This window comes from Podarcis muralis, chromosome 3, assembly GCF_964188315.1.
Source record: "Podarcis muralis chromosome 3, rPodMur119.hap1.1, whole genome shotgun sequence".
Taxonomy (NCBI): Eukaryota; Metazoa; Chordata; class Lepidosauria; order Squamata; family Lacertidae; genus Podarcis; species Podarcis muralis.
This window is the reverse complement of record NC_135657.1, coordinates 62,921,084-62,933,420: the sequence shown is the minus strand read 5'-3', so window position 1 is coordinate 62,933,420 and position 12,337 is coordinate 62,921,084. Positions and strand designations below refer to the sequence as shown.

The 12,337-nt window shown below is 43.1% G+C and overlaps 1 protein-coding gene across 1 annotated transcript in view; it reads right to left on the bottom strand.

The window, feature by feature from the left end:
- Window positions 1-8,664, bottom strand: part of MOXD1 (monooxygenase DBH like 1) — a 34,698-nt gene extending 26,034 nt beyond the window's left edge. The window contains exons 1-4 of the mRNA XM_028723441.2: window positions 8,336-8,664; window positions 1,425-1,571; window positions 305-472; window positions 88-171 (exon numbers count right to left, since the gene is read on the bottom strand). Coding sequence (XP_028579274.2) covers window positions 88-171; window positions 305-472; window positions 1,425-1,571; window positions 8,336-8,590 — 654 coding nt within the window. The 5' untranslated portion in view covers window positions 8,591-8,664. The remainder of the gene's footprint in view (window positions 1-87; window positions 172-304; window positions 473-1,424; window positions 1,572-8,335) is intronic.
- Between the last annotated feature and the right edge of the window lie 3,673 nt (window positions 8,665-12,337).

Below are 12,337 nucleotides of genomic sequence, written 5' to 3'. Positions count from 1 at the left end.
GTTTTTAAAATGTGTGTACAGAAAAGAAAGCCTTAGCAAAAAGTGCTATCTTGTAAATGCATACATATATGTATCTTGATGGCATACCTGTATCACATGATGCTTTTCATGTAGTGTAGGTATCTTAAACATTTGGCACCAATATGTTGTATCTTTGTCTGGTATAGGCACCTGTCTTAATAAAAGGAAAAGGAAAGGCAAATATAATATAAAAGTATCTGATTTCTGCTCCCTGTACAGGTAGCTAACAGTTCCACCCATCTTACCCTGATCCTTAATAAAAGCAAAACCCAAAGAAACTTACGCCTTGGTTTGTCAAGTCAAAATACGGCAACGAAGGAGCGATAATAGCAGTCTTCTCTGGGTTCAATAAACGAAGACTCTTTGTCCCTCGATTTGAACCGTGGTAATTTTGAACTCCTTCTCTAAAGTCTTTGTCATGGTATGCCCATATCACCCTCACTGTGCTTTCCTAGAAAGGAAAAAGAAAAACTTTGCTGATTAAGTATGCAAGAAGATGTCTCAGCCCATCATGGCGACTTGCCAGATGAATCTGCCCATCTATAACAGCCTTTCCCAATGATACCCTTCATATATTTTGGACTACAACTCTCATCAGTCCCCGCCACCTGGCTAGGGTTGGTGAGGGATAGTCCAGAAAGATTCTTTAGTAAGGGATTGATAGCTGCATTTTATTCTTTTTGTAGTTCTATCACTCTGCACTTCATTTTGTTTTGTTGTTAAAAATAGTTTTGTCTGCTTTTTATACAGCCTATATATGATCAAAAAAGCAGTCTATCAATATTTTAAATTTTAAAAATCCAAGAACATTCGTTTCACCTATCCTAAAGTGTTCTGTACTTCAGGCAATGCCTCCTTGTGGAATTGAGATATACAGTGGTACCCCTGGTTACGTACTTAAACCGTTCCGAAGGTCCGTTCTTAAGATGAAACCATTCTTAACCTGAGGTACCACTTTAGCTAATGGGGCCTCCCACTGCGTCCGCGCTGCTGGTGCATGATTTCTGTTCTCATCCTGAGGTAAAGTTCTTTACCCTAGGTACTACTTCTGGGTTAGCGGAATCTGTAACCCAAAGTGTTTGTAACCTGAGGTGTTTGTAACCTGAGGAATCACTGTATTCTGATGCGTTAATTATTCAGGTGCTGCCACCAGAATCTGTAATTAAACAAACTTCGATTAGACATAGAGCTTTTCAGTGAGAAAAAGAAAGCTCAACAACTTTTCTGTCCGGATTTTCACATTTTGAAATATGGCAACCCTAGCATAGCATAATGGTTAATTGATCCAAGAATGTGAAGCTCACAAACAGCTTGATTTTTTTGGGCAGACTGTTTTATCTCTTCATTCATGATTTAAGTCTTACTCCCCTCTCTCTGAGTCAGATTGATCGTCAACTACTTACTGTTATACTCTTGTCATTGGGGTCACACGTGTGAAGTTGCCGGCTGAAAGCTAGTATCGTATGGGTACTATTTTCCATGGCATACTCCAGATGGTAGTCCTGCTGTGAGTCCTTTTTCAATGTTCTGTCTGCATTTGTAAAATAATCCTGTTGAAGAAACAAACCAGAACATTATTCTGCTGCTACTTTTTTTGTTTTGCTTTAAATAATCTGAACTCAACAACCTTTTGAGTTTTCTGGGAAAGAAGTGTAAAAGGATAAGTTGTAATTTTCTAAGAAAGTATTTTATATTAGCAAACAGGAAAACATCAGAATTTAGCCACCAGAATTTATTTTATAACTGTATGCATATATTTTATAACTGTATGCAGGGAGGGAAGGAAAGAGCAGAAAAAGAAAACAAAGCAAATTTCCCAACATTGTCACCATGAAAACATGAAATACATTGTAATCAAAATAGTTACATTAAAAGATCCACGTGAAACATATTGTACAGATGATACTTCTTTGCATTGCACTTGTGGGTTATAAGTGTATCCATTATGGTTTTGCTTTACATTCGTAGAGTGTATAAACTAACTTTTAAAAGTTTGTTGTTAAAGTGTATCTATTTCAAAGGCCTCCTCTGTTTCATGTTTTAAAATCTAGGAATAAAGTGTCTGCATTAATGAACAATCTAATACCCCAATCCTAAACCTATGTTCTTAGTTCTTTCTATTTCCTTGGAACCTACTTCCTAGTCTACATATGGAAGGAAGTTATTCATAACCAAGTTATTGTGTGTGTGTGTGTGTGAGAGAGAGAGAGAGAGAGAGAGAGAGAGAGAGAGAGAGTAAGAGAGAGACAGACAGACAGACAGACAGACAGAGAAATATTAAATAGGAATATGATATTGCTGTACACTTTGTATGTGCCAACCCACAGGAATATTTTAATGTTTTTCTGAGGGAAGATTATCCTACTTCTCAATGTTAGCAGACATATGATATAATGCATAAGCTGCATTATAGTGTCATTAACCTCTTCACCTCTGAATTCTTTGTCATAATGTGCAGCTGGCTTTCTGACTCCTCTCTAGGTCACCATAAGTCCTGTGACTGACTTAAAATTCTCTGATGCTAATTCACAAAAACCTTCCATAGACTTAGAGACCAGGACAGTAATGTCATCTAATTTTCTCTTCTTAGCTTGTGTGGGCATTTGTGCATTTGTTTCCTATTTTGCTCAGAGTGAGTTGGCCACGACCACACTCCAAAATGAGGTGTTGAGTAAGCTGTAGCTACTATGCTTTCGGACGCATTTTTCCAGCAGTTCTTTCTTTCTTTCTTTTTAAAAAAGAATTTTATTAGAGATACATGTAAAAGAAAAGGGGTGGGGCAGACAACAGACCAAATAAATAAACAGAAACTAAACACAAACAATTTGGGTAGATAACCCAAGGTATGCATCTCCAAGAAAACCAGTATATATTGGTGGACAAACATTTCCTGTCCGCAAACAGTAAATCATGTAACAGATCAACAAAGATATTGACATTCAGTCAGTTCACTCACCTGCCTCCCGTACCTGCTATGAGGCAAAATATTCTGAGTTTACATGTTACTTTGAATTACTCTATTATCATGATCATCAGAGCAGCTTTGTGTAAGGAGTTATTCTCTGCCTATGATGTGGCACTCCGTGGCTCTGAATCACAGTGGCAACCCCCAGCACTGTATATAACTGTAGTCTGCCCTAACCTCATTGGCAAAGACATACAGTATGTGAAGAACTATGATAATGACTCCTTGACTCCATCAGGATGTGGCTTGGCAACCCCAGGAAGGATAGGAAGATGGGTGGGGTGGGGGCGGGGGCTGGAAGGTTGGCACCCAGAGATGGAGGAAGGAGGTCCTCCCCTTTTGGCTCTAGAAGCCAGAGAGGGGGAAGTAGATTTGCCAGTTCTTTCCATCCCCCCAATTGTGGACCAGGCACCACCTTTGTAGGTAAGATCACATGCACCCCCCAGACAGAGCAGACATGTGTACCTGTGGCAGACACACGGGACAAGACAGTCTTATGGCAGAGTTTGCCCTGCCTTATCTTTGAAAACTTGGCAGGAGGGGAATGTCACTTGTTGGGACATCTTCGTAGATTCCATTTGCTTATGGACCTCTTGCCTTGCTCATGCGCCTTGGAATCTTGACTTCTGGGACTTGTGCTTGCCACTGAGCTTGTACCACTATGAGCATGAACAGAGACATCTTCCTTATTCTGAAGTCACAGATGCTACCAGTGAGAGCCTGTCAATGGCAAGAACCATGTCAGGTCAAAGTATTGTGTAAAGAGAGCTTTAGATCCCTGCTGACCACATGTGATGTGCTATTCATCCTGGATGCAGACTATATAATGCCAAAGTTTAGGATGTTTTGAAGTAATGATACTGCCTAAAATCAGCACTTTTTTAAAAAAAGAAAACTACCGTAAGCAATTATTGGCTTGTGGGTGTAGTCAAACAATTAGATGTCTTTCATGCACTGGAAGTAATTTAGAAATTGAAGCAACACATGGTAAGTTGATTTTACGGATCATAAAAGATGAGGTATATAATTTCCTACAGATGAAGGCATTGATGATGAATTGCTCCTCACATGCTGTTGACCCTGCTCTCGCTCTCTCAAAAGGGATTTGCAGTTGATATGGTTTCTGATTAGTGCTATACAAAATGGCAAGGAGAGTACTTTCTTATGGATGTAGTAAAAATATGTAAATAAGCCCTGTTTTATCCTTGAAGAATGTAAGCAGAGCTGCACAAGGAACCTTGGGGGGGGGGGAATCACAGCTGTCATTCTATCATTGAACAGGTGTTTTTATGGAGAAGATACCCTCCAAATACTTGACAACCTGCAATATATGTTGCCTCCTTCCATTAGTAAAGGAAGTGAGAATAATATGTTCAACTACACTGGGGCACTCCAACACAAAGGGTCACAAGATTATTTGATAGCCTGATTATGCAATTCTACCAGGGCATATGGGGCATTATGCTTGTGGGGTGTTAATTTTGTTCCACGTGAATGCAAATTATGGATGAGAGTGTTCATTCTGTACTACTCAAGTCATACTAGTACAGTGACTAGTGTGCCAGGTCCACATTCACATTTGGCACAAGTTAAGCTCTCAGCTTAACCTACATGGTTATGTTGTGAGGGTAAAATGTCAGTCTGAGATTCACTGGAAGGATTCAAATGTAATAAAGAACCAAAAAAGAATTGCTTCAGGCATTTTTAGGTGGGGAACCATTTAGAACTGGCAGGCTGACAAGTCATTTATTATCATTTAACCTGGCTTTGGGGAATTATGCAGATTTACAACCTAACACAACAGAGACCACACCCTTCCCCTCTGGCTGGGTTTCCCCAGCAGGGCTTGATTAATTATAGCAGAGGGTCCCAACCAGGGCTATAGGTATTTTGTATATCTGTGGAAAAGCTGAGAAGAGGGGGGTGTCTGTGAGGGGTTTTATCTTAAAAATAACACTTGTTTCTACACCTCATGGTAAAAGAATACAACTGCAGAAATTGTGCCCTTTCTTCACAATTTGTTTGCTGTGTGGAAAACCTCTATCTGTACTCAACACTTCTTCAAAATGGTTGTTGAATTAATGCAGATTTGAACACATGTTGAGAAGAAGCAGGTCTGCTGTGTGGAAGGCCAGTAAATATGGAGCAAGATGCCAACTACCATGTTTTGTTCTGGTTTCTCAAGTGTGAATGCTCTTACACTACAAACTCACCCCATAGTTAAATCAATACAGGGAGGCTTCGTACTAAAATGCCTCCAGCCAAACACCAGCTGACATATAAAGTGTGTGTCACACTGACATCTCCCCTTACTGCTTTTCTATTTGTTTTCTTAGCATTTCTTTGTTTATGTTGGCATGAGTGCATTTAAAAGAAGAATATGGTTCCGTTCACCATTTTCTCGCTTTTCAAAATCTATTCTGATTGTTCCTCTGTAACATCTCAAAACTGATTGTATTTGATAAAACAAATATTCTTCGTTATGGGTGTCAGCTAACAAGCAAGGGTTATAATGAACACAGCGTATTAATGAAGAGCTATTCACAAAAGGATTTATGCCTCAAGTAAGGGCTATTTTTGTACAAGAATTCAACAGAAGGGTTTGCAATGCAATGTTCTGTAGAACTTGCACAAAACAAGCATTCATAAAGAAGGATTACCCTCTGCAAAAATGGATCTCACAGCCACTGCAGGCTGCGGGTGGGGATGCACAATTCCAGGAGGGGGTGGAGACCACGGAGGAGGCAAGAAAATGCAAGCTGTGTCAATTCATGAGCAAAAAAGAGAGGGTCTTTCAAAAAGCTAGATGCAAAAATTAGAGCTGCCTTGAGCACTCTCATGGCAAGTAATCCGCCAAGAAACTCACTTTGGCAATATTGCAGTGGCAAGATAACTACAAGCGCAGACAGACTGAGCAATTTCTCTGAGGCAGCACCAATCAAGTATCTTCGCTTCACTGCACTGAGGTACATGTGCTTTTTCCATGCTTAAATGTATTCATAATAATAGCTCCACCCGTCTGCAGCTACTTTGCTACCATTGGCCTGCAAATGTGTCTGTAGTGAGTGCTCTCTCCCTTTCTCTTTCTCTCTCTCCCCCCCCCCCCGCCACCTTAGCTCAACTCTCACTCTTTTCCCACCCCTCATAGAACAGCTATTAAGCATGCTTGAGAGACCACTCTTATTTAGACACAAGTCTTGCACTTTCCAAATAGTTAGAGCTGGGTTCCCACTCTAATCTCTGAGCTCCTGGAATGCCCGGCCACTAATGCATCATTCCAGGCTCCCTCTCCACTCAACCACAGTTTTTGAAAGAATGTGTGGACCCTTTGTAAAGTTCTTTTTTGTCTCCATAATATAATTGCACCCTTCAACCTGATTGATCTATTTACAAGGAGTTAGTAGAAGCATCTTTCAAGTTCTGTTTCATCATACCAGATACTGAAGCAAAAGCCCCAGGTAACATCAAGCGGCACAGAGAGAGATAATTATTTATGTTTTTTATTTAAAAGTTTTCCTGATCTCTAGTACTTGGCAAATATTTTCTTTTTTGGGTGGGGATGTGGGAAATCAATTCCTGGTGGGGCATTTTAAATTTTTTAAAGTCTGTGAAAAAAGAAAGCTCTGGCTTGTTTGTGCATATATGTGTGTTTTTCTTATAAATACACTTCAGTTCCACTGTTCAGATCTTCCACTCTGAACTTTCACAGATCGATCAGCTAGATGTTGATCTATATCTTCCTTGATGGAAGCAAAGCAGTTTTATCTAATGGAGCATATGAATTGCAAGTTTCTTGGGAGCAGGGCCTTTTTTTAAAAAAAAATAAAGCCATGTAAAGTACCATATTGTGTGCACCAATATGGTGCAAACATAATAATTCACTTCTGTTTACTTATATAAACATAAGTAAATAAGTATAACTAAAGGAAAAAGATAAATGCCTACTTTGTGGTAATCGAACCTTTATATTGTCACTAATCTGTGCTAGATGATATAAAACAGTTTCCTGTGTTCCTACGATCTTTTGCCATGTGGCTGGCTGCTAAGTTGACTCATGAGCCTTTTGTGAGGAACTTTATCAAAAGCATTTTGGAAGTCTAAGTATATAATGTCAACCAGATCTCCCCCAAATGAATACTTGTGGACACACTAAAAGAATTCCAAAAGGTGTGTGACACAAAACCTCCCTTTGCAGAAGTCCTGCTTGTCAAGGTTTGTTCTTTTATGTAACTGCAAACTGATGTAGAAATCTGCTGAACTGAAGAGAGTGGAAAAATGAGAAACTGAGGAGAAACAAAAATCTCCAGATTTGCCCATCCCTACAAGGGGACAAATATTCAACGTTCTATTACTAATAATATTAATTCCTGAATCTGTGCACATGAAGTGTGAACACAGTCACGTGAACATTGGGGCTTGTCATCATTAGCAATGCTAAAACTTAGGGCTGCAATCCTAAGCACACTCACTGAACACAGATTTACATACTATGAATGCTCTGTCAATGCCAGATGAGAAACAGACAGATGAGAGGCAGAAAATTACTTGTATGACACTGCCTTTTCCTTCAATGAGCACGCTATCCATTTGATCACTCATCTGCTCACCTTAGAAGGGTCTTAGATAGACCCAAGTCTTGCCCAGGGATCAACCCTCAAACCTGCCGAATTCAGAACCAGCTTCAGCACTAGGCTTCTAACCTGGGAGATAAGGCTATTCATAAAATAGGTCAAATTTTTAAAAACGCTTTTAAGTCTTCTACTACTCTCTGTCTCTGATAGGATTGCTGGCACACACCCTCCCCATAAAAACACACGCCCCACACATGCCAGAATAACTCCAATACATGTTTGAATGTTTCCTCATATTAATTCTTTTTACAACCCAGCACTGAAAACGCCCAAGGAGGTTTTTCGAAACCTATCCCTTAAGAAGCATTGGCACCAGGTGTTTTTTTTTCTGTGAACCGCCCCGAGATCTTTTGATGAAGGATGGCATATAAATCGAAAATGATAATAGTAGTAATAATGGCATACTAAATGACTATTCAGGAGAAGCAAGCATGAGATCCCATTTGCGATTTGGTGGATGTCCCGTTGCCTTTCACTGCACCAGCCGCTTTATAATGGACCCTCGTGCTCTGAGCATGCACAGAGTGCATGGCTGCCCATTCCACTGAGCAGCTGGACCCCTAAGGAGCTTGGATCCCTGGTCCTGGAAGGGGGAGCCAGCCCTTCTTCTCCTTCCCTCTCCCCCAGTGCACTTGTGAGCCAGACCCCCTCCCCTGATCAGATCGTACTCTGCCCCCCCCACCCGCCCAGCGCTGTCCAAGGCGCCCGTCCGCCTCACCTGCAGGTAGGGCTTCCCCGCGTCCAACCCGCCCAGCACGATGTCCGCCGAAGCCATGCCTCCCGTGGGCGAGAAGCCGAAGCCCACGTAGCCCGCCGCGCGCACCTCCAGGCGGAAGGCGATGGAGCTGCCCTGCGCAGCCCACGAGAGCCGGTAGCGGGACGCCCCGTCCAGCACGGCGCTGTGCGGGTAGTGGCGCCCGGGCACGGCGGGCAGCCCCCACAAGAGCAGCAGCAGCAGCGGCCAGCGGCGCATCCTCGTCGCCCGCTGAACCCGCGCCAGGCGCGCACCTCAGCCGACCGCTAAGCTGTAGGGACTGAGCTGACCGAGGCAGCCTCCTGGCGCCTCCGCCAGGCGCCGCGCCTGCTCATTGGACGGGGCGGGCGCCCGGCGTCACCCCGCCCCCGCGGAGTCAGCGGGCCTCGAGGGCTGAGGAAAGCGCGGGAGAAGGAGGAGGAGGAGGAGGAGCGCGCGACCTGGGTGAGGAGCCCTGAGGAGAGCCGGCGAAGCGAAGGTCCTGAGGGGAAAGAGCGAGGGGGCAGAAGCTCGCGGCTGGGCAACGAGGAGCCCCCTCCTCCCTCGTCAGACAGGCAGAAGTTCAACAGGAGAAGCCTTTGACACGTGCTCCTCTTCAGAGTCCTGCTGCTGAGAGGCGGAGCGCGGGAGAGAGGTGGCACGTGCCTCGTGGACGCGGGAGGGAAGGAGGGGAGCGACGCGCGCCCTGCCAGGTGGGGGGTTTCTCAGGTACCAGGTAGATAACAGGCAGCACATCCAACACTTGTAAGCCTCTGTTGGGCGGTGCCAGGACACAGCCTGGTTCTGCAACAGGTAACTGAGTCAACCTGTTGGTCCTCCACTTTTGGCTCTAGATGCCAAACAGGGGGAAGTAGATTTGCCAGTTCTCTCCATCCCCACCAGGCACAATAAGATCAGACAGAGCAGACATGTGTACCTGTGGCAGACACACAGGACAAGACAGTCTTATGGCAGAGTTTGCCATGCCTTATCTTTGAAAACTTGGCAGGAGGGGAATGTCACTTGTTGGGACATCTTCGTAGCTTCCATTTGCTTATGGACCTCTTGCCTTGCTCATGCTGACTTCTGGGACTTGTGCTTGCTGCTGAGCTTGTACCACTGTGAGCATGAACAGAGACATCTTCCTTATTCTGAAGTCACAGATGCTACCAGTGGGAGCCTGTCAATGGCAAGAACCTGTAAGCCTCAGCATGGACACAGCCTGGTTCTGCACCCCTCTAGTCCAAGTGGCAGAGTCAACATGTTGTGCTGCAGTGCGTTTGCTCCACCAGAGGTGCTGCTGCTGCGCGACCTCTAAGTGGTTTCCACAGGTGTCAGATGTGATGCTTTGGCTGCACTGCACTTTGGCCCCGCTGCCCTGAACTGAATCATAGAACTGTAGAGCTGGAAGGGACCCTGCGGATCATCGAGACTAGAGCAGGGTTTCCCACACTTGGGTCTCCAGCTGTTTCTGGACTGCAACTCACAACATCCCTAGCTAGCAGGAACAGCAGTCAGAGATGATGGGAATTATAGTCCAAAAAACAGCTGGGGACCCAAGTTTGGGAAACCCTGATCTAGACCAACCCCCTGCAATGCAGGAATATGCAGCTGTCCCATACGGGGATTGAACCTGCAACCTTGGCATTTTCAGCACTATGCTCTAACCAACTGAGCTATCCAGGTTGATCCTTTCTTAGCAGGCCATGTGACTGGTGGTCTGAAAGAGTATCTTTAAAACAAAACCCCCGCAGTGATTTACATCTTTTTCAGTCAGTTGCCCCATCCCCCCAGTGCCATTCAAGCAGCTTGGCACCACAGCATTGAACCCAGACATAGGTATGGAATGAAGGGAAATGAGACCCTTGCTGAAGGGAAACAGACCTGGGAACCATATGCTTATTGCCTTAGGTTCTGTGGTGGAAGAAAAGTGATATGAGAAAAATAATCTAAGCTGCAGCCTGGACAAGACCTAGTATATCATGTGGTCAGTAGGATTGGGACATTAATTGTCTTACCCTATCAACAATCACATAGTGAAAACTACATTCCAAAAGTTTTAAATGAAAAACCACACATCAAAAACATAACCAGCTTAGCTGCTGTTTAATAACCATTAATAACCAGAATGGCTGAGGCAACCCCGTCAGATGGGTGGGATACAAATAAGTTGTTGTTGTTGCTATATAACGACCTTGTCATATTTGGAGTAAGGCTGGGGAAGGGTAGGTTTTTAATCACCTTTTCTGTGCATGGTTATGGACTAATTTGGGATTTTAATTGTTAACAACTGTGAACAGATGGAATATTCATCCAGATACAGTTAACAGCATTTTAGTGCAAACTCAGTTGTGGAAGAAGCTGATGTCTGTACGAACCTAAGTTTCCACACACAGCAAAGAGGACTACTTATGGTAAATGGAAAGCATTCTGAAAGGCTTGATATATTACGGTCACTTTTAAAAAATATCAATAAACAAAAACAAACCACACATCATTTAGAGAAAGCAGAGGAATGCCAGACTTTCCAAAAAGCTCACACTTTGGCTGATCCCTGCAAATGGCTGTGTGTACATTGCCATTTACTCCAGCTCCAGTGCACTCCCACTGCTGGTGTTTGAAACAGAGTACACATGACGTTGGCCACAACCCATATGTATCCTGACATTTCTCGAGAAATACAGAGGATTGATGTGATTGCCCTCAAATCAGCTTCTGTCTGACTTGTGAGCTTAAGCTGAGGTGTTAGAGTTGAGCTGAGGTGTGAACATTTTGGAAAACCTTTGTGCATGCTCAGATGACCGCTTCATTAAATAGGAGTTTAGTGGGGTCACAGGCATGGGGAAACCAAACAGGTAAAGCTCATTGGATGAAGACCTCTTCAATGTCTGTCTAGTATGAACAGCAACTTAAGGAGAATGACCTCATTGCATTTTAAGCTGCTAATGTGTACATAGCCAATGTCTTCTGGAATTATGTCCCATTGTGAAGCACATTTATATATATTTTCTTTCTGTTTGTGTTCTGTTAGGACAGCATGTAGAGATTGGGATCTAATCCACAAGAAAGGGGGTAGCAAAAGGACGCCACCCTGTATGAAAGTAAAAGGGAGAATTGCCATTTATTTCAACCACAATGTACACTTTTCACACTTTAGTTTGTAGATAAAATGATGTCATCATAGAATTAAGGAGATGGAAACCGTTATTTAAAAAAGTACTATAACGAAGGAAAGAGGCCAGCTTTTAGAAGTGGCTGGGGGTAGGTGGGGGTTCATGCCAAGTGTGTGGTACACAAACAGAGCTTCTTACACCACACTGCTAAATTAAGGGATGAGATCACATGTTTCCACTTAGTCTTTTAAGCTCACTTTTTGAAACCTTCCTTTAAAGCTGTGCCATGTAGAAATTTCCAGCTGAAATAGTTCCTGCTTTAGACGTTCACATCTTCATCTCAAACACCTTCCTCCATGGCTCATGGTTCAATGGGGCAGATATTCTGAAAATGTCTCCAAAGCTTGAATGTCCCCTGAGCCTTCAAAGAGCATTGCCTCCAAGCTATCAGGCTTTTCCACACACTTATGTCCCTAGTTTAAAACTCATATATCCATCAGTGGCCTGTGTGCTAATTTGTTTGGAAGTTTAGCAAGCTGCACAGGACTATATCCAGAGAAGAGGTAAAAGACCTTTGGATAAAAGTGGAGAAGGGCCATTTCAAGCTAGTGAAGAGGGGTAAACTACAAAAAAAGAAGAAGTCCAAATTGGATTGCTGCTAGTATCAGCAGTACATAACTTTGGGAGTGCACTTTACACTGAGTTACAAGGTTAAACTGACTTGAGGCTGTAAGAGGATATACTGAATGGATATCCGAGGGTTTTAAAACGAAGCCTGGATTATAGAAGGATCTACTGAGTGCATTAATTCTCAGTAATCACAGTTTCTATAACTGTTGTTCTGATTTCTCCAAGATTATATCTTTTTCAGATA